This window comes from Formica exsecta, unplaced genomic scaffold, assembly GCF_003651465.1.
Source record: "Formica exsecta isolate Colony F162 unplaced genomic scaffold, ASM365146v1 scaffold26, whole genome shotgun sequence".
Lineage (NCBI taxonomy): Eukaryota > Metazoa > Arthropoda > Insecta > Hymenoptera > Formicidae > Formica > Formica exsecta.
The window spans coordinates 187,387-209,561 of record NW_021849866.1 but is presented as its reverse complement, the minus strand read 5'-3'; the positions used below and the strand labels follow the sequence as shown (position 1 = coordinate 209,561).

Genomic DNA, 22,175 nt, shown 5'->3' with positions numbered 1-22,175 from the left:
ACCCTGCTAATTTTAACCGTCGGTTAATCTAACCGGACTTGGTGAAATTGGCCCTAAGGGTTTCCGCGTAGTTTTCTCGCGTCTTTCTAGTAATGAAGTGATAACGCGTGTAGTGTGTCGTATTATCTTTAATAGAAACATTCTTTGCAACATTCTTTGATAGAAACATTCCTTGCAAATTTCTTCATATTTTTTTTTCTCGCTGGGGGGTACCTAACGATACCTCATATTTGATTGAACTATATACATTAGTGAGGATACGTAGCGCTTGCTTAGTGCGCATGCGCGACTTTATTCCTACGACAGCGCATCACTGCTGCGCAGAAGGTGACGAAAATTCGTCCGAGAAGATAGCACATCTTGTTACTTACACCATGGAAGAGGTTACAAAATTGGAACATCTATCTCTGGTGTCCAAAATCTGCACAGAATTGGAAAATCATCTTGGATTGAACGATAAAGATTTGGCTGAATTTATTATACATCTAGCTGAAAAGAACAACACGTTTGCAGCATTCAAGAAAGTATTGATTGAGAATGGAGCCGAGTTCTCAGACTCCTTTATGGCAAATCTTCTTAGAATAATACAGCATATGAAACCTGCTAAAACATCTGCCGAAAAGTCATCGAAACTTATAAATAAACAGGACGAAATGGCTTTGAAATTCCCTGCGCTGGCATTACCAAACAATGATCCGCAATATTCAGATATCAAAAATGCTAAAGATGAGGATATTGTTAACAATGTTATGGCTTCTTTAGAAGCATTTGCACCATCTAATAAAAAGCATTCTAGAGGTACTGAAAGAAATAATAGTAAGATTGATGGTTGTGAGAAGAAAGACAAACGGAGAAAAAGAAGCAGAAGCAGATCAAAGGCAGACGAGGACGAGAAGCATCTGCGTAATCCAGATAGGCCTACTTCCTTGTTAGAACTACAAGGTAATTACGACGAGGACGAGACGTACTCGAGAAAGCGCGTGCAACGTTTATCATCGCCAGAGAAGTGGGAGATTAAACAGATGTTAGCAGCATCGTGCATCGATAGGAACGAGTTACCAGAGTTCGACACGGAGACTGGGATTTTGCCGCGAGAGGACGACGAAGAGGAGGACGTGGAGATTGAGCTCGTCGAAGAAGAGCCACCGTTTCTGCACGGTCATGGTAGAGCACTGGGAGACCTTAGCCCTGTGCGAATAGTGAAGAATCCGGACGGCTCGCTGGCGCAAGCAGCGATGATGCAGAGCGCCTTAGCGAAAGAGCGGAGAGAGCAAAAGATGCTGCAACGCGAGCAAGAGATGGACTCTGTGCCCACTGGTCTGAATAAGAACTGGATAGATCCGTTGCCTGAAGCGGAAAGCCGTACACTAGCGGCGAACATGCGCGGCATCGGACTACAAACGCAAGATCTGCCCGAATGGAAGAAGCACGTGATAGGCGGTAAGAAATCTTCATTCGGTAAGAAGACCAACCTGACACTGTTGGAGCAACGTCAGACCTTGCCGATCTATAAACTACGCGATGATCTAGTGAAAGCGGTAACGGACAATCAAATTCTGATCGTCATCGGAGAGACCGGCTCGGGCAAGACGACACAGATCACGCAGTATCTAGCGGAGGCCGGTTTTACCGCACGCGGCAAGATTGGCTGCACGCAACCGCGCCGCGTGGCAACTATGAGTGTGGCCAAGAGAGTGGCAGAGGAGTTTGGCTGCTGTCTGGGCCAGGAAGTGGGCTATACTATCCGTTTTGAGGATTGCACCGGACCGGAGACTAGCATCAAGTACATGACCGATGGTATGCTGCTACGCGAGTGCTTGATGGACCTCGATCTGAAAACTTACTCTGTGATCATGTTGGACGAGGCGCACGAGCGCACGATCCACACAGACGTATTGTTCGGCCTGCTGAAACAGGCGGTAGGCCGTAGGCCCGATCTCAAGCTAATCGTCACTAGCGCCACCCTGGATGCGGTCAAGTTTTCGCAGTATTTTTTCGAGGCGCCAATCTTTACCATTCCCGGACGCACGTTTGAAGTTGAGGTGATGTACACGAAAGAGCCGGAAACAGATTATTTGGACGCCGCGCTAATCACCGTTATGCAGATCCATTTGCGCGAGCCGCCGGGCGATATCCTGCTCTTTCTCACCGGTCAAGAGGAGATCGATACAGCCTGCGAGATCCTTTACGAGCGCATGAAATCGCTGGGTCCGGATGTGCCGGAACTAATCATTCTTCCCGTTTATTCGGCTCTGCCATCGGAGATGCAAACTAGGATATTTGAGCCAGCACCGCCCGGCTCGCGCAAGGTCGTCATCGCAACAAACATTGCCGAAACTAGCCTGACGATTGACGGCATCTATTACGTCGTTGATCCCGGCTTCGTCAAGCAAAAAGTTTATAATTCCAAGACTGGTATGGATAGTCTCATAGTGACTCCTATAAGTCAGGCGGCAGCGAAACAACGTAGCGGGCGAGCCGGCAGAACCGGACCCGGAAAATGTTACAGGCTCTACACCGAGCGGGCTTATAGAGACGAGATGTTGCCCACGCCAGTGCCGGAGATTCAGCGGACAAATTTGGCCACCACCGTACTGCAACTGAAAACTATGGGTATCAACGATCTTTTGCATTTCGATTTTATGGATGCGCCGCCGGTGGAGTCACTGATCATGGCGTTAGAGTCGTTGCACAGCTTGAGCGCCCTTGACAACGAGGGTTTACTGACGCGGTTGGGTCGGCGAATGGCAGAATTTCCACTCGAGCCAAATCTATCCAAGATGTTGATCATGAGCGTGCATCTCCAATGCTCCGACGAGATCCTGACCATCGTTAGCATGCTATCCGTTCAGAACGTCTTTTATCGGCCGAAGGATAAGCAGGCTTTGGCCGATCAGAAGAAGGCCAAATTTAATCAGCCCGAGGGCGATCACTTGACCCTACTGGCGGTCTATAATTCCTGGAAAAATAATAAACTAAGTAATGCGTGGTGTTATGAGAACTTTGTGCAGATCAGAACGCTGAAGCGCGCCCAAGATGTACGCAAGCAACTGCTGGGCATAATGGACAGGCACAAACTAGATGTAGTATCGGCCGGCAAAAATACGGTGCGCATACAGAAGGCGGTATGTTCCGGATTTTTCAGAAACGCCGCGAAGAAAGATCCGCAGGAGGGATACAGAACGTTGGTCGACAGCCAAGTCGTGTATATTCATCCGAGTAGCGCATTGTTCAATCGTCAACCGGAATGGGTCATCTATCATGAATTGGTGCAGACTACCAAAGAATACATGAGAGAGGTGACGACCATTGATCCAAAGTGGCTAGTGGAGTTTGCGCCCGCGTTCTTCAAATTTAGCGATCCGACCAAACTCAGCAAGTTTAAAAAGAATCAGAGACTAGAACCGCTTTATAATAAATATGAGGAACCAAATGCGTGGAGGATATCCCGGGTTCGCAGGAGACGTAATTAAAAGATTTGCTGATAATCTATGTAAATATCATTCCGCGTTATAACGATTTTACCTGCTTGCATAATATTTTATTTTTTGAAAATCATAGAGAAAAATATACTCTTAAAAATATACTTTAGCTCAAAGTAGTATTTTTTTTTATCACAGTAATAGCTTGCACCTACAATGATAAAACTTTGAAAAGACGAAGAACATTTTTATTTTGCATGTGTAATATACTATCTTATTCTGATACACATGTAAAAAATATTTTGCTTTATTATTAGGAAAAGCAAGGAGTAAAGACAAGTTATATAGTTATAATATCGCGAAGACATTATATGACTCGATTTTATTATAAACTATAAAGTGTGTGTCACGAGAAAACAGAAAAACATAATGTAATCATTGAATCATATGTACAAGAATGCAATTATAAAGAAGATTATTTACGAATCTTTACAATGTACATACTTGCAAACGTTGTAGTAAATATAACCATGTTCACATTAAATTTTCATTATTTATCAAAAAGATCTGCTTCGGTAAAATACGATACAAATTCTCCAGTAATCAGTCTTTTAGAGAAGAGGGCAATGTTTCAAGATTGTACATTTTCAATCTCTTCCCTCTTGATTAGTTATTAAATTTATTATAAATAAATACATTCTCGATAACATTTAATAAGATGTGACAATAGGGAAAATATTTCCCCATTTAATTTATTCTTCTCTTACTTCTAGTTTCAAATTTATATTTGTATTATGATGAGACCGAGTTTTGTGTGTATGGACGCGAATATGTGTATATATATATGTTTTTCTAAATGAGGATCAATATATTTGGGAGATATCACTTTTTTTTTTGTTTCCGCACTTGTGCTATAGTTCAATAAAATACTATTTCTTGGCTTGATAATATACAAAGTCTTCGGAAAAACAGAATCTCATATTAGTAGAACTATTGAGATTGTTGCTTCTTTTTCACTAATTCTACCAATTGTTTATAGCGCGCTTGGCATTCTTCCTGTAAATCGATGATAATTTCTAAATGTATAATCCACTACACAAGGGGAGTGATAATATATAATAAATAAAAATCTCTTACTTTTGTTTTCCCTTCGACGCAATTTGAAATTTTTTCCCATCTATCTACGGATGCACCCTTGGGGTATTTCGTGAGAGCCGCCTCTAATGCTCTCTGTTGTTCCTGACTCCATTCGACAGTACTGACTGTATTTTCGCTGCGGGTCTTAATCTTCTTTGGTCTTTCTTCTACAACTTCCTCCTCAATTAATTCAATAGGTTTCAAACCTTCGTCTTTTACCTAACATGATAAAATATATGGACTCTCAACCTCTCTAGTCATATTAAAAAATAAAATTGATATAACAATATAATAACCTTTTTAGCCATATGTGTCACTTCCGCGACAGAGCGATTCATAACACTCGCGATTTTCTCCCATCGTTCCGGAGTTCCACCAGGGTATTTTTTCACATATTTTATCAGCTCCAATATGTCATTGTCAGTCCACAAGCCACCAGATATCGTTGGCTTTTCACAGACATGATTCGTGTAATTGCAGTCTTCTTTTTTTACGGCATCTTTAAAATTGCCGCTACTTCTCTCTTGTAGTGTAAAACCAGATCTACGTTTTCTAACGCCGCGCGATGTTGTTTCTGGTTCTGGTTGCTCATTCTCCTGTGCTCTGAAAAGTAGATGTTTAGGTTATTACAAATGATATATAAATTAGATAAGAAAAACAGAAAGTTATATACTCTTACAATGCCTCCTCTTCCTCCTGCTTTTTCCTCTCTTTTCTCTCTTTCAAGAGTTGAGCAATCAGACGAATGGTAGAAGGTATAGCTACTATTGAACCTATTATCCATCTTGGTAATTGAAATGGAAGAGTATTCCACATAGTTGGAGTAGGAATTTTTTCCAAGATGTCTGCCAAATCTGGTACATCCATTTTGCTCTTTCTGCTTTTCTTTTGCATCTTTTGAAGCTTGCTACCTAAAACTTGTTCCTGTAATCATTGCGACAGATATTAATTTTTTACCCCAAATGTAGAAAAAGGAAAATAAAGCGTTTCTTACGTAAGTATATCGTTTCTCGAAATATGCTGCCCATGATACAAGATATTGTCCTATCGTGATAAGTGTGAACAAAATAATACTCATTTCCAATAGTCCCATTTTTCGAACGTGACGATAGTAATACACTGCCGATCGCCAATTTGGCAAACCATTAACGAGTACATTATCATATTTCTGTCGCTTTCCAGAATCTTTTAGAATGTCATAAACAGCGACTAACTAAAAGGAAAATACAAAAGCTGTCAACGTATATATTTTCAATAATTTGAATGTCTTATCTTTATTTCTATGAAGTATATACCTTTCTAAATTGTTGTTCCGCATCCTCTGCCGGATTTTTATCCGGGTGTAACTGCAACGATAAACGTCTAAAAGCTTTCTTGATCTCCGATGCGTTCGCGGACTGTGAGAGAAAAGACATTATTTATTAATATTAATAAAATTCATTTAATGGCATTTAATAGTAGTTAAAATATATTTGTAGAAAAATACCTGTGTAATGCCCAAGACATCGTAAAAATTTTGATTGACCTCCTCGACCACGTCGAACACCTCCAATTCATCGTTGTCCCATGCATGGGAGAATCTAAACAAGATACTCAGAAAATAGAAAATTTCAAAAATGATCAATGGTACATTCATTTTTATCCACCGAATATAGACATAATTATTAATACACGCGCGCGTTTCTTGGTTTCGATGCGAAATCTCAAATTTTATTAGGACATAACGTTCTGCTTTTCGGCATCTTAGGTTAGAAATTTTTTTTGACGCAAGAGTGCCACATTGCAATTATCTCTTCTCTCTTCTCTCTTTTTCGAAATTACGATACGTCAGAATTACGATACGGTGGATACGTATGAAAGTATATAATACGCTAAAAAGAAAAATCGACCAATAGCATCAAATACGGTATGCTTTGTCGCCCGTACTGATTGGCTATCACATTGCAAGAAACTTTCAGAACTTGGACATTTTCTATCTGCTCAATATGTTTGACAAGTTCGTAGATCTCTGCTGATATATTTATCTGTGGCGTTGTCATTGTGTATTTTACTCGATTCTAATTTTCGACAGTTTATTAACACGGTATCAAGATGATGATGGACTATTTTGTGACGAACAATTCCTTAGCACCCGCACCGATGGGTATACAAAGCACGGCGGGTGCTGTGCCTGTAAAAAATGACAAAGGTTAAGTTAAATCCACTAAAGTGAAGCACAAATGTTTCGCGAAACAAAAATTATTTATTTAGATTATAATTTGATATAAGCTTGTGTTCGATTATATTATGAACACCTATCATAACAATGATGACAAAGTAGATATTCACAGTAAAATATAAAGCAATTGTTTAAGATGAAAGAATAATTCATAAGAAATATGCACTTTTTTTGTTTTGCTTAAGAATATTTAGCTCATTTTTATTTATATATGTATATATAATCGAGATATGCAATCTATGTTTAAGTTTTTCTGCCCCTGTTTGAAAAATTACATTATGTTTACAGGAGAATTGTCTATGAAAAAGGTAAAGGTACATCGTTATGTTTCTGGTAAACGGCCAGATTACGCGGCGGCAAGCTCAGATGAGGAATCGGAAGAGGAGGATTTTCTCGAAAAACGTGTACATAAGAGTTACGACGACAACGAAGCCGTCACGGATATTACTACGCACTCGCACGCAAGAATTAGGGACGAGGATGATCCGCGTTTACGAAGATTAACGCGACAGCAAAAGGAAACACCAACAGAAGTGCGAACAGAGAGACACAGACACATTCATGAGCCCGAGTTCATCGAAATTGAATTGGATAGAACGCGAGAGAGGATCAAATTAGAGAGCTCCGATTCGTCCGAGGATGAAGAATTGTCTGACTCTGAGATAGAGAAACGACGAGAAGCCCTAAAGCAACGAGTGCTGTCCAAGAAGGATACGGAGGAAGAATTGATACACGGCGAAGAGGAGGACAGATCGGGCGAAAGTTCGGAGGAGAGCTCGGAATACGAGGAATATACAGATTCCGAAGAAGAGACTGGGCCGCGATTAAAACCCGTATTTGTTCGTAAAAAGGACAGAATCACAGTGATGGAAAAGGAGAAGGAGACGATGCGGCTAAAGCAAGCAGAGATTGAGATTAAAAAACTGGCCGAAGAACGAAAGAGGCAAACTTTGAGGATGGTGGAGGAGGCAGTGCGGAAGGAGACGCAGATGGGCAATAAAGGTAATGTCGAGCAGGAGAGTAAATTGAACGACGTTTGCACAGACGATGAGAATGACGAGGTAGAATACGAAGCTTGGAAATTGCGCGAGCTAAAGAGAATCAAGCGAGATCGCGAGGAGAGAGAGCAACTTGAAAAGGAACGTTTGGAGATCGAGCGCATTCGTAATATGACTGAGGAGGAACGAAGGCAAGAGGCTCGATTGAATCCGAAAATGATTACCAATAAAGCGGCGAAAGGAAAGTACAAGTTCTTGCAGAAATACTATCATCGTGGTGCATTCTACTTGGATAGAGACGATTCTATATTTAAACGCGACTTCTCTGGTGCGACCTTAGAAGACCATTTCGACAAAACGATTCTACCGAAAGTCATGCAGGTAAAAAATTTTGGACGCAGCGGTAGGACCAAGTACACTCACTTGGTGGATCAAGACACAACGCAATTCGATTCACCTTGGATATCGGAGACTGCGCAAAATCTTAAGTTCCATAATAATCAAGCGGCCGGGATGAAACAAGTTTTTGATCGACCTTCCTTAAAAAAGAGAAAAACTGAAAATTGAATCATAAATACTTTCTGTTTTTTTTATTTTTATTTTTTCCGTTTTGTTTTCTTATAACAATTACATATGGAAACATTTGTAGATACAAATATGGCAATATTATTAACAAATATAAAACTTAGGAAAAACAGCATTATTGTAATAATGTATAGTTCGATTTATATTTCATCAATTCATATCATTTTTCATGTTTTTACAAATATAATACTCTAACTCTATATATTTAACATACAAACTTTATATTTAAACGTAAAACTCTTCTCTCTTTCAGATATATATATATATATATGATTTTTCCATAATTTTAATCATAAAAAACAATTCATATTACAATCTAAAATATATATTTACAATTTATTAAAAAATGCGTACAAAATAAATTCTGATTTGTTACGCAATATTAAAAGAAATCATATTGATTTCTTGAAAACATTTTAGGAAATATATGGAGTATATTCTTTCAATAGAAATCTTTTATGTTTATAATCTCACAAGTTGTCAAATTGATGCAAAATATTTATACTTATTTGTTACGAAATATTGAAAATAGAATATTATACAACTCTAAAAAAATAGAATTGATATAAATAGACTCTTTTTTTTTTTTTGTTTTTGATCCATGCAATAAAAGCATATATTAGAGTCAGATTGTGCAGCTAATTGATAAAGTAATAGGAAAATTTGCATCAACTTAACAAACATTTGCATCAACTTAACATTAATTATAGTCTGGAAGCTTATGCAGTAAAAAAGAATAATACCATTATATAATTATAAGATGTGCCGAACGTGAAGAAAGCGTTCGTATCGCTCAACGAATGCTATGAATTTTCACACATCAAGCGCACGAAATACATACATACACACACATACATACATATATATGCTATATAAAACAATTGGATTGAAAAACTTATTTTTCAAGCTGCAATCTTTTTAATACCTGTTTTGCGGCGGCACATTTAGCCTGCTTTTTATTAGCTCCAAAACCATGGAAGAGTTTCTCTTTACCTGCAATAGTTACTTTCAAAGGTACCATGATTCTATCGGTACCTTCAATCAATACAGCATCCCTGCAATTTTATAGATATATTTTATATGCGTCTGTATATATGCATATGAATGTGTATTGCAAGAGTGATATTTTAAACATATAAAGATACAAAAACATGCAACTGATCAAACTTACAGAAATTTGGGACGTGCATCTTTATTTTCATATATTAGTCGTATTGGATGTTTAGGTGTGTCTTTGCTAAATTTATCTGTAAAACCAACACAGTTATAATATTTCGTTTTCAATAAGATTCGATAACAAATCAACATAGATGTATTGAATAAATATATTGAAAATAAGCAAATCACTTTTTAATCTCAATGGAATTGAGATAGTCTCTTACTTAAGTACTCTTTATCGAATCAGATTGTTACTGCTAATAAATTATAGTCCTAATATTATTTATATGTTAAACTTACCAATTTCCTTATGCATAAAGGAATATACAATCTCCCAAACTTTTGTAAGATTCTTGCCACTATCAAGATAGATGGCTCCAATCAAAGATTCAAATAAATCTCCAAGAACTTTTGGAACATCAACATATTCTGCCAGGTTACATTCCTCCTCTTCGAGTAATACCCACAGCAACTTTATTAAAAAACAAAAAAAAAACCGTATATATGATACATTATGTTATTCATTATAAAGTTCATATTGCTCGCATACCTCATCATTAACTACATAATTTCGTTCTTGTTGGAACTTTACAAAGCGGTCGATTGCTTCGTGTAATTTTGGAGCGTAAGACAATAAAGCGGTGTCTAAAGCATATCGTACTGCCACGCAAGCGAATGTTATATTGTTGACGAGGGCAGATCTCAGATCGGTAAGATCACCAGGACTCAAGTTCCCGCAATTTTCATAAATGTAACACGTAATCAAAAAATCTAGAATCATTAAGGAGATGAAATTTATGTATTTTTTTTTGTTGCAACTTCAATTTAAAAGAATTAAGAAAGACGTGTAAATATTTTGTATTCTTTGTCGCATCATGTTGTGTACGATAGATTTTATTTTAATTTTGCCAAACAAATTTTGTATTTACCTAAAATAGCATCTCCTAGAAATTCTAATCTTTGATAACACTCGGTTATTCCATTTGGTGTGTAGGATGGATGAGTGAACGCCTAAAATGAAACAGATAATATCGTAATTTTATATTACATGCTGTAAATATAAACAAAAATGTATGGAGAAATTAAATGTAAAATATACAAGGAGGGGAATTTGGATTGAATAAACAAATATAACAATAAAAGTTCGCGCACGCGCAGCCACTTTTGTAACAGATGAAGATTACCTGCAATAAAAACGCTCGGTTGTTAAATTTATAGCCGATCTTGGTTTCCATATCATCGGCCCATGGCATGTATTTGTTGGGATTCCCCGAATCTATTAAAGGATCCAGTGGATCACTGTACAGTAATTCTTCGATCTGAATATCCGGCAATATGCCGAACCATTTGAGCAGTTTTGCGGCGCCTCTTATACCGTTGCTCTAATATCAAAGAAAGTAATTTTTTTAATGCCTCGTGTACTTGACTATTATAGGGATATTTAGTTACGTTAATTTATGTTTTATTTTTACTCGAACGTCAAACTCAAATGTCAAAGACAACAATCAATGATATTGCATAATCATGTAAATTTACCCTGAGATAAACACCAATCAGCGCTTCTACCGAATCCGCCACGGTTTTATCGGATAAAATTTGGACACCGAGATAATGTTCATATCCAGTTTGCGTGTCTTCCTTGTCCCAGTTTGTCACCGTCCGCTCCATTATAGTTAATGTATTTTCGCTTATATGTCCAGTGAATTTCTCTTCTTCCGGTATTCGCAGTTCATACAATACACTTGGCGCCACCGACTCGTTCAACAATATCTTTTGTAACGGACGTAAGACTGTATACGCAGGCGCGATGAAATTACTCGTAGGTATAAATGCGTCGTTCTTTATGCGTCCAGGAATATTCTTCTTATTGCCACAATAATACAGATTCCGATTACCGATGATTTTCCCCTTCAACGCCGTTAATTGGCCCTCGTTAAATGCCGGGAATTTGTGATATAAAAACAACGATGTAATAAACTTCAAGTAAGAATCGCCTAGAGTCTCCAATCGCTCCAAGTTAAACATATCCATACCTAAGTGAGTAGTCAGTGCCTAAAATCAAATAAAATCTTGCAATATGGATATTCATGTGTAAATTACTTGTATCTAATTATTATTACTCTATTATTACTCTTTTGACACACACAATGAGAAATAATCAATTTTGCTCACATGCATGATTTCTACCACATTAGGACCATGCGAAAGAAAAAGTTTCTCAGATGACACAAGAATATCCAATGATGGCACTGATACCGTCGATCTCATACTGCGACGATCGATATGGCCCTTGTCCGTATTTTTCTATTTCATATAAATGTTATTATTTGAAAGACATGTAATGTATGTAATATGTAATCGCAACGCACACTGCTGTATTTGGCTTACCTGAATACTATCATCACAATTTGTAGATATAAAATGATTATAATATTGAATATCGATCATTTGGATTTGTTCCATATTACGATATAAATCTTGAGGTTCTTTGTCATTCGAGGGACTACAATCTGTATTTCAGTATTATAAAAGTTTATGAAAATAAGCCTCGAAAAAATAAAAATGTTATAATGAATAAGATTAATCATAATGTCATAAGTTTTTTTTATGTACATAATAAATATTCTAGACTGTATACAGGTAATGCATTATCGTCTACGTACCGCTCAATTCAAATATGTTTAGATCCGGTTGCCTTCTTTCGACTATATCGTCCATCATTAGATCTGATTCATTTCTAGGTTCCTCTAACAATTTCACACTATCTTTTTCCGATGTTAAAGGAGACCATTTTTCTAATGTTGAAGATCCTAAATTAGTCTCTCTTGCTATAACTACTCTCAAGTCTTCCGCGATCAAGAGTTGAGAAATTCTGTGAAGAATGGAAGGCAATGTGGTCGCTTTTAACCAGTAGAGAGCCGGAAAGTTTATCTTCCAACATAGTTCTGGGATCAAGTGTTCCTGAAGATCTTCCACCGTGTCATCCGTTTTTTTATATTTCACTGATCCATCATGCAATTTCCTGCGAGTTACATTAAATCGATTAAATGATTCAGACAGTGCAAACGCGTTATTTTACCTCGGTTTTATGTAGTTAATCTTCATTGGTATCGGTTTCACTTCCAACATCGATTGTTGCAGATTTTCTATAGTTAAATTATGTTTTTCTTTATAATAATGCGTGAACGTGTCGAAATCTTCATTAGGAAAGCACGATTCAGGCGTAAGGTCATCACATACTCGCGTAACTATGTAGACATTTGCTGATCCTCTATAAGTTGGAGTGACTAATGCCAATTCGTAATCGCTAGTCCTGAAGTGAAAAGGCTTAGATGGCATAATTCGGTCTACATGTTGATACGTTCTCACAACATCCCAATTTATTTCTTCTTTGTCATTCACTAAAACATTGGGACAAAAATGTAATAATTCTCTCATCAGCATTAATATGTACACATATATTGATTTAATATGAAATTTATAAATTGTAAACAAGTAAACTTACAATGTGTTTCAAACTATGCTACAATATAAATCAGTAACTTATATTTTAATTATATTTACTCACATGGAACAATTAGAAAGGAATTTTCAAGATTTTCGTTATCAAAGAGCATAAAGCTCTTAATAACAGATAAAATTTCATTGAACAATAGAAAATGAAATCTTTTGAGCGATTCAATATCGGTTTCGCTTAGCATCATTGTTGCATAATTGATTTTTATGTCAACATCTAATTGACCATCTTTCATAAAAATCGGAAAGGAAGGTATCTGACGAATGTGAAAAAAAATACATTAATGTATGCATGTAAATCTAAATTAGTATTTCTAGATACTTGTAAAAATGTTTTTACCTTTGGCATACTCTTTGTGGAAAGGATACCAAAGCCATTCTTGTCATTCAGTAATTTATAAAAAGTTATACGTCTATTATCATAGCTTGTCATAGGATATGTAGGAGTACAATTAAGAATATGAAGATGCAATATCTCTAAAGATTTCGGGAATGCGCTGTACAATGCCATTGGATGCTACCCAAAAACATTTTTGTAAATTAATAGATATATGTATGCATATGTGTATAAGTATATATAAGATTATATAAGTATATATAAGTATATATAAAATATGTATATATGTGTGTCTATCTTTCTGTATATGTGTATAAAATAAGTTCTATATATTATATTAATTATTTTTTACACAACAAAAATAAAACTCATGTAATCTCATTTTATCATATATGATATACTTGCCTCTAGCCTATGTCCTCGCTTTCGCTTATACGTGCCAGGCAAATAATCGTCTTCGTCTATCCAGTTTGGAAACAAACAATTCAAATTTTGTAAGACTGCGTTTCCGGTTGCAGGTAATAGCTTGTCCGTCAATGCACCTAGCTTGTGCAATTTTATGCAAGTCTTCATAGCAGCGGATCGTTTAGCGCTATCTACACTTTTCATAAAATCGCCGTGAATTTCGACTTTCAATGGCGATATACTTGGTAGTTTAAGAGAAACCTGTCAAGTTTATACAATAGATATATAAATATATTTATATATGTTGCAAGAATCACAAGAATATATATATATATTTTTTCTTCACTGTGATTCTATATATATATATAGAGATCAGATGCTGAAAAATACCTTAAACAATATCCCATCACAACTTTTCATTTTAACTAATTTCCAAATAGGCACCAGATGGACGAACTTGGAATTCATTAGAGTATTGCAATACATATTTATCACGCTGATTGCAGATATCTCTGTTATACAACTTTCCACAGTATCATTTTGTTTCACTACGTATGGTTTAATTTCACTTACATATAGAGAGCTTGAAATATCGCTATCAGTAGGAAGTGTGCGTAGGTCACTTTGCCCCACCAAACTCTAATAACAATAAAAACATGTGAATTAATGTTATTATTAGAAAGATTCATTTTTGTTTCATATTGATTTGTTGCGTTTATTGTTTTAAGGGAGATGTTTTCTTTCTTTGTTTAATCTAAATAACCAATTACATTATTGTGCATGCATGCGACACATACAATATATGTACTTCATTATTAAATATTATCCATATAAAATTGTGTGCCTCTCTCTCTCTCTCTAGTAGATCATCAAATCTTGGCAGTATATTCATTTTAAAGATGAAGAGGATCGTATAATATTTTAATAATATTTCAAGAATACCTAGAATTTCCATAGGACTCTTAAAATGAATATTGTTTTTTTATTTCAAAAAATATTAAAACAAGTGACATATATTTATATGCATGCATGCTTCTGATATATATACACATGGATTCAAATACAAATGTTTTTGTTATATGCAATATATAATATATGCATAATATATAATATATAGCATAATATATGTTAATACTACACAGTACAATATTAAATAAATTTGTATGATTTACAAGCAGATATTTTTGCAATTTTTGGATCAATAATCCTACAATCCTCTTCATTCTTAATGAGAGAATCAGTGGTTGCTCATTATGTCGAAATGCTTACTATTTTTAATGTTGATTCTGTATTTTTGTAATTTTCATATCTTTGAAGAAAAGCGATATCGTCTTTCGGCATTAAGACTATGTATTGACTTGAACTGTGACGTGCTCGACCCTTACTTTGAACGTAACCTCTGAAATCCATCGGCATATCATATCGTATTATCAATGTGCAATTTGGTACATCAATACCTTCATCAACAACATCAGTTGCTACAATACAATTTGACGAACCAGTTTTAAATCTGCAAAAATGCAAATTTATATTAATTAATTAATCAAAGCATATTTATTTTTTATTTATTATTGTATGGAAATCTATATAATACTGTATGACGCATATATAGAAAAGACAATTTTTTTACAGATCTAATATATTAATTAAAATATACACACACGAAATATAGTATGATTTACACTATTTGATTAAAATATTTCAATCGTACTTTAATGTGTATATAGATTGTATGTGAGTTAATAATATGTACCTGTTGTTAATAATAATTATTTGTAAGAAACAAAAAAAATTACCTTATAATCCATATTAATATAAAAATACACAATAAATAAATTTGCAAGAAATTAGACTTTACCTATGTAATACTTCCTTATTCCACTTTGCAATACATGAAACTTCTCTACTGTGTTTGTAAGGATTATTCTGAAATCCGACTATATAATCAGGCGAAAGAAAATTGTATTGTTTATCGAGTTTCGATAGCGTCTGAAATAATATAAATCTTAAATACTGAAAATATTAAATTTATCTTTTTGATTGCAGTTAAAATTATTGTGTTTGATGTAATTTCGAAAAATACAGTATTTTTTTGAAAGAATAATTGTGAGCCTGCACTATAGCAATTATTAATGAATACTCATATTAAAAACATAAGAAAAAATGCTTACTTTTAATATATGATATATCACTTGTGTCATAAATCTCTCCTTCACAAAAATAATGCAGCAGAACTTTTGATTGCTTAATAGTTCGTCATTACATTTTGTTAATATCTCAAATAATTTGCAAATTTGATCGGATGAAAAGCTGAAAGTTTAGGTTATTCAATACTAATACAATATCACAAACAGTAAATTGTTACAGCTCGCAGGAAAATTTAAAAAATTTTTTTATACTAACTTGCGTAGCTGTTCTAATTCCGTGTAACCTTTCATCTCATTGTCAAACAATTTTCTTATCGTAATTACTTGCGTAATCATATAATCCAGAACAATATCCATTATCTAAAATATGTTTAATAAGTTTTAAAATTTACAAAAATAAAAGATTCTACAACATATGTCACTCAGAACAGTAGATTTTAATCATAACTCTAATCAAATCACACTTACCATGTCAGTGGAGTATTTTCTTAAACTTTCTAGCTGGATTAAGTGTAACAAAGCTGACTTACTACCACCATATATACCTACAACAGAAGTTATGTTTCATATTGAATGTCTATTAAATATTTGGTGAGGTAAATAAAGATTAATAGTATACTTTAAAGTTTACCATATATTCTATTATATACATACAAGCAAGTTTAATTACCTGCCTGCGAAGAAGTCATCTCTATGTCTTTCATAATAGCTATTAGTTTAGAAGATTTTGTTTTAGGCCGCATTTCTGGACTGGATTCTTTATATAAGTCATCCAAATTCAAATTTGTATTTTTCAATACTTCTGAAGCCTTCTCTATCATTTGAGTTATCTTTACAATTACATCAGAAGTTTGATATTTCATGTACATGATAATATTTTCCTTTGGATTTGTACAATATCCTTGGATACAGTCTGTTGATTCTACAGTCGCTATCTTTGACTGGAATGTTATCTCTAAAGACTAAGATATAAGCAATTTTAAACTTTTTGAAGATTGTACAAATGTTATTGATAATAATATAACCACTGCAATACTACAGTACTGTAATTCTGTTTACCCTGATTGTTAATTCAATTTTATTCAATTTTATATTGGCATTCAATAATGTTGCAGACATAGCTAAAATACGTGGTTGCCTATCTTTAGGACAATCTTCGAATCGTTGCATAATCTGTCTCATAGGGTGATTGGAGACTGCCCTGTGGCATTCGTCAAACACAATTAAATTTATTTTTTCTAATTTCATATATCCATGTGAGAGTACATCCAGAAAAATTTGTGATGTCATTACCAAAACCTAAATCAATTATAAAATTATGTTCTATAATAATTGTTTTATAATAATATATAAAATCAAAATTATCGATAATATAAATATAGTACTTGGTTTGCTTCTATTTCAGCCAACCACTGCTCTTCCTCCCAATAGTCCACTTGCATATCTCCACTATAACCTTTACACGTTAAATCTGTATGTCTGCTTATATATTTCGATTGTTGCGACACCAATGGTACTGTATTTACGGCAAATATACTACGCTTTCCACCTTGACTATAAGGCCTAGATATAAAAGAAACTTTTACATTTTCAAATAATAAGATACATGTTATCAATTTATACAATTAAAAGAATAAATATACATACATATTATTAAAAAGATAAGAAAAAAAATATTTCTGCATCGAGATTACATACTTGCGTATATCAGCACTAAAATGTTTTAAAAGCATAACAGCTATATATGTCTTGCCTGCACCAGTTGGCAAGTAAACAATGGTATTATTTTGCACCGCTTTTTCATAGAGATCTATTTGATATGCCCTCGGGTTAAATTCGGTCTCGTTTGATGTCAATTTGGGCTCCATTGTCATATGAACTGAAATTGATGTTGTCATAAAACACATATTATCATAAATCAACGTAATTTCGATATAATTATTGTGCAGCGATATGTAATTGCGCTATAAACATTTTGAGCTCAATTTATAATTTAGACTTTTAGATTAAATTATTAAAATTCACAATCACAAATTTTTATTCTATTTAACTTTTTCTTACACGCAACGCAAAATCGGCAATGTTTGTCAAGCAGAGAGATCAGTTTGATTAACAATTTAATTTAAAAAATATTTAGAAAACGATACGAAAGTATTCACACCCGATGAAACTGATTACGTGTCATGTGTCATGTATGTATATATATATACGTTACATCATTCGAAAAAAGATACTTGTATACATTTGGGGACAATCCCAAAAGTTCCGCGAATAATCTCGAACAAATGACAAAAAAAAGATTGTTTCTTCTTCTCTTTAAAAATTGTAATAGCACCGAATGAATAGAACAAAAAAACAAAAAAACAAAAAAACAAAAAAAAAACAAAAAAGAAATATTTTATTGATATCAATGGCTGCGTTCAGCAGAAAAAGCAGCTTTGAAACTGTTGTAAAATTCTTTAATATGATTGGTTTATACATTTAGATCCGGCAGGAACTAAGGGCAAGAACCAATCATATTAAAGAATTTTACAACAGTTGCAAAGCTGCTTTTTCTGCTGAACGCAGCCAATTATGTCAAAACTTATGGCCCTCGCACACTGGACGCGATAAACGATGAGCGACGCGCGATATCCAATGAGAGCTTTATTTTTTCGGAAAAGCAGAGCTCTCATTGGATACCGCGCGTCGCATCATCGCGCTGGTCTGCAAGAGCCAAAGCCCGTATCAGACTACGTATCGAAGATTGAAATTTGACCAATCAAGATAAAAGGAACTAAAATTTCCTTGTCCTGATAATTTGACCAATCAAGATAAAAGGAACTAAAATTTCCTTGTCCTGATTGGTCAAATTTCAATCTCAATGCATAGGCTGTGGTCGGAAAGACGCTAGAAATGCTTCGAAGCGTTTAATTGACCAATTAAGACAAAGAGAGTAAAGATTTCTTTATTCTAATTGGTTAATGCAATGCTTCGAAGCATTTTTAGCGTCTTCTCGACCGTAGCCATAGACTACGTTTACACGTCACTCCTAATCGGGTTTAATAACATCCGTAGTTCGAAGGCTGGCCAATCACTGAGCTCTGTTACACGGCACCCTTAATCGGGTTTAATAACATCCGTAGTTGTGAAACTCACCAATCACAGCTATTCCTCTGAAGAATGGAATGATTGTGATTGGCCAGCCTTCAAACTACGGATGATATTAAACCCGATTAGGGGTGACGTGTAAGTGCCGGTCTACAATAGTGATTTAAGCTCTAAGCCTTAAGAAATTGACTAATCACAGTCGAGTATTCTCCTCATACTTGATCGTGATTGGTCAATTTCTTAAGGCTTAGAGCTTAAATCACTATTGTAGACCGACACTAAAAGTTATTCTACACGTAGTCACAGTCATTTCATTCTTCAAAGGAATAGCTGTGATTGGCCAGTTTTACAACTACGGATGTTATTAAACCCGATTAAGGGCCAATTTCACCAAGCTCGGTTAGATTAACCGACGGTTAAAATTAGCAGGGTTCCAACTAAACTTTAACGGTTCCGGCATAAATTAACAGTTACGGCCTGCATAAACCAGCCTTCAGCCTTTAACCGGACTTGGTGAAATTGGCCCTAAGCCCTAAGCCTTAAGAAATTGACCAATCACAATCAAGTATGAGGAGAATACTCGACTGTGATTAGTCAATTTCTTAAGGCTTAGGGCTTAAATCACCCATTGTAGACCGGCACTAAAGAATGGAATGGCTGTGATTGGCCAGTATAATATTTAGTACCTATCAAAGTATATCGGTGTAAACTAGTCCTATTTATATCGGCAGCTAATGCTCGCTATGTATTTTATACGCTATGTATCCGTCATTCGAACAGCTGATCTCTATGATCGTTTGACCGTGTCGCGTGTTTTTTTAATTAATCGAAAGAATTTAAACAAAAATTTCTCGAACTGTGATTTCTACGAGCAGAATGAATTATTTAATAATTTTTCAAATCGTATTAAATGTGTAATATATAACAATTTAATTACATAAGTCAGCAATGTATGATGTCGACACAGAATAAATATAATTATCAATAATACGATATATATACGTATAGATATGTAGCTGTCCATCGTCCATCGTTGAACTAAAAATAACTTGTATAGATAACAGGAGATGTAAAATGGCTACTTTATCGACTTTATCGACAACATCGTCGAACATAAAAAGGTTTGTCACATTGAATAAAGTTTGAACATACGAATAATGATTTTCCCGATAAATATTATTAAGTTTCTGCAGAATCTCGCAAATTAGAAATATGCGGCAAGGCAGTGTGATAGATATAGACGCCGATATGTTTCTCAAGATATCAAACTACGAGGATACCGTCAGACAACTGGATATATATTACGGAATCGTTAAACGGCAACTGTTGCGTCATCAGAGCTGCGTAACAGGCTTATTTCCGCAGATCTCGACTGATAAGAAGATTGGTAGTGTGCGCGAAAGTATTTATTGTGCCGCTGCGATATGGAGCCTGTATCAAGCATACAGACGTATCGACGACGATCGCGGAAAGTCGTACGAGTTGGGGCAATCCGCGGTAAAATGTATGCGGGGTATCTTGGAATGTTGGATAAAGCAATCCTCTAGAGTAGAGCTCTTTAAGAAAAATCAATGTGATCGTTATGCATTGCACTGTAAATTTCACTTAGACACTGGCGACGAAATTTATAAGGATGCCAACTACCATCATTTACAAGTAAGCATTTAACAACAATTTGAGTGTTTCTTCGAAATAATAGTAATTTCTCTAATGTAGAATATAATATATATATATATATTAAATACATATTTGTTGTTACAAATTTTTATTCTATTGAATATATATGTGTATGTGTGTGTAGATTGACATCGTATCCCTTTATTTGATATTTTTGGTGCAAATGATTTCTTCCGGACTACAAATTATATATACACAAGACGAAGTGGCCTTTGTGCAAAATTTAGTATACTATGTTGAGAGGGCGTATCGTACGCCGGATTATGGCATGTGGGAACGTGGAAGTCGATACAACGATGGAACCCCAGAAATTCACGCTAGCTCTATCGGGATTGCCAAGAGTGCACTGGAGGCCATCAATGGCTGTAATTTATTTGGGGAGAAGGGCGCATCCTGGTCTGTAATATATGTCGATATTGATGCTCACAATCGTAATCGCAGTATTTTCGAGACAATGCTTCCGAGAGAATCTAGTTCGAAGGTAAGTAAACTCAATTGCATGATCCTCTAGACGACATTTTACGAGATTTTACCGATTTTCAGAGTGTAGATGCAGCTTTATTACCAACGATTTCATTTCCTGCCTTTGCGACTCATGAAGAAGTTTTGTACAATGAGACCAAAGCAAACATAGTCGGCAGGCTGAAAGGCAATTATGGCTTTAAACGATTCGGAAGAGATGGTTATAAAACAGTGCTCGAGAATAAGCAGCGACGGTATTATAAATCTGGAGAAATCAAGGTCTCTCAAAATTTATATTATTAGAATCGTTTACATCGTCTTATATAGAGAAATTTATTTCTGTATGAAAATTTTTTGATTTTAATTGAATAACAAATATTTTTCTTTGATAGGATTTCGATAATATCGAATGCGAGTGGCCACTGTTTTACATCTTCATGATAATAGACGGCGTATTTAAGAGTCTGCCGGAACAAGTAGAGGAGTATCAAAACTTACTGAAAGCAAGAGTGCATAAGGATCTCAATGGAGGTACTAAAACAATTATTTTTTATTTTTTATTTTATCCTATAAGTTATATCCTAACACATCTGTAAATTATCTTTGATAATCATATAATTGACATCATGAATTGTGTAGCTCCAAAAGGTTAAAGATAAAATTTATTTTGTGCAATAGATCCAGTGATTCCTATGTACTATTATGTACCCGTTGAAAATTTGGAAGCTGAAAGGAATGAACCGTGCAGCGCTTACCGTTTACCGAGCGACGAGGGGAGAGGTTCTAGATCTGTAGATCAGGATGCGCCAATGTACCTGTGGAATCAAGCTATGTTTGTGATCGCGCAGCTGCTCACCGCTAGCCTTCTGCACATTAACGAATTAGATCCGATACGTCGATATCTGCCATCGTACAATCGTCCAAGACGAGCGGGAAGATATTCTGCTTTCCAGGTAAAAAGGAGAAAAATATATAATTTTTATAACTTGAAATTTAAAAAAAATATATATTAATATATATATA

The 22,175-nt window shown here is 35.1% G+C and overlaps 5 protein-coding genes across 10 annotated transcripts in view; 3 read left to right on the top strand and 2 right to left on the bottom strand.

Moving 5' to 3' along the window:
- The first annotated feature begins 95 nt into the window (after positions 1 to 95).
- LOC115236862 (ATP-dependent RNA helicase DHX8) lies at positions 96 to 3,968 on the top strand. The gene has a single exon (XM_029809582.1). The coding sequence runs from the start codon at positions 282 to 284 to the stop codon at positions 3,471 to 3,473; it is 3,192 nt and encodes a 1,063-aa protein (XP_029665442.1). The 5' UTR covers positions 96 to 281; the 3' UTR covers positions 3,474 to 3,968.
- A 307-nt stretch (positions 3,969 to 4,275) lies between these two features.
- LOC115236864 (dnaJ homolog subfamily C member 1-like) lies at positions 4,276 to 6,419 on the bottom strand. The gene is made up of 7 exons (XM_029809584.1): positions 6,046 to 6,419; positions 5,855 to 5,956; positions 5,554 to 5,772; positions 5,239 to 5,483; positions 4,856 to 5,162; positions 4,560 to 4,778; positions 4,276 to 4,478 (listed from the first exon to the last, which is right to left on the bottom strand). The coding sequence occupies exons 1-7, from the start codon at positions 6,193 to 6,195 to the stop codon at positions 4,413 to 4,415; spliced, it is 1,308 nt and encodes a 435-aa protein (XP_029665444.1). The 5' UTR covers positions 6,196 to 6,419; the 3' UTR covers positions 4,276 to 4,412.
- A 138-nt stretch (positions 6,420 to 6,557) lies between these two features.
- On the top strand, positions 6,558 to 8,557 carry LOC115236863 (microfibrillar-associated protein 1). Its single transcript, XM_029809583.1, has 2 exons — positions 6,558 to 6,747; positions 7,066 to 8,557. Exons 1-2 carry the CDS (start codon positions 6,651 to 6,653, stop codon positions 8,340 to 8,342), a joined length of 1,374 nt encoding a protein of 457 aa, XP_029665443.1. The 5' UTR covers positions 6,558 to 6,650; the 3' UTR covers positions 8,343 to 8,557.
- Positions 8,558 to 8,935: 378 nt separating this feature from the next.
- Positions 8,936 to 18,336, bottom strand: LOC115236861 (endoribonuclease Dicer-like). Of its 3 annotated transcripts, none has more exons than XM_029809578.1 (25): positions 17,985 to 18,336; positions 17,622 to 17,802; positions 17,309 to 17,486; positions 16,983 to 17,222; positions 16,594 to 16,885; positions 16,392 to 16,468; positions 16,180 to 16,283; positions 15,948 to 16,086; positions 15,635 to 15,765; positions 15,046 to 15,286; positions 14,167 to 14,415; positions 13,777 to 14,037; positions 13,375 to 13,551; positions 13,087 to 13,291; positions 12,598 to 12,919; positions 12,182 to 12,540; positions 11,907 to 12,028; positions 11,691 to 11,822; positions 11,055 to 11,570; positions 10,703 to 10,900; positions 10,448 to 10,529; positions 10,069 to 10,289; positions 9,819 to 9,990; positions 9,532 to 9,607; positions 8,936 to 9,415 (listed from the first exon to the last, which is right to left on the bottom strand). In XM_029809578.1, exons 2-25 carry the CDS (start codon positions 17,795 to 17,797, stop codon positions 9,256 to 9,258), a joined length of 4,830 nt encoding a protein of 1,609 aa, XP_029665438.1. In that variant the 5' UTR covers positions 17,798 to 17,802; positions 17,985 to 18,336; the 3' UTR covers positions 8,936 to 9,255. The 3 variants fall into 3 exon arrangements, with proteins under 3 accessions (XP_029665438.1, XP_029665441.1, XP_029665440.1); XM_029809581.1 differs by having other exon boundaries at positions 17,677 to 17,802; XM_029809580.1 differs by having other exon boundaries at positions 18,139 to 18,336.
- A 1,437-nt stretch (positions 18,337 to 19,773) lies between these two features.
- The window catches only part of LOC115236655 (probable phosphorylase b kinase regulatory subunit beta), an 8,453-nt gene continuing 6,051 nt past the window's right edge, over positions 19,774 to 22,175 (top strand). For 2 of the 4 annotated variants that reach the window (XR_003884223.1, XR_003884222.1), the window contains exons 1-6: positions 19,774 to 20,134; positions 20,207 to 20,669; positions 20,815 to 21,171; positions 21,234 to 21,431; positions 21,545 to 21,683; positions 21,831 to 22,105. Coding sequence is in view for 2 of the 4 variants with exons in the window: in XM_029809244.1 (XP_029665104.1) it covers positions 20,088 to 20,134; positions 20,207 to 20,669; positions 20,815 to 21,171; positions 21,234 to 21,431; positions 21,545 to 21,683; positions 21,831 to 22,105 (1,479 nt within the window). In the remaining 2 variants the exon portion in view is untranslated. The remainder of the gene's footprint in view (positions 20,135 to 20,206; positions 20,670 to 20,814; positions 21,172 to 21,233; positions 21,432 to 21,544; positions 21,684 to 21,830; positions 22,106 to 22,175) is intronic. The other 2 variants (XM_029809244.1, XM_029809243.1) reach the window with 1 other exon arrangement.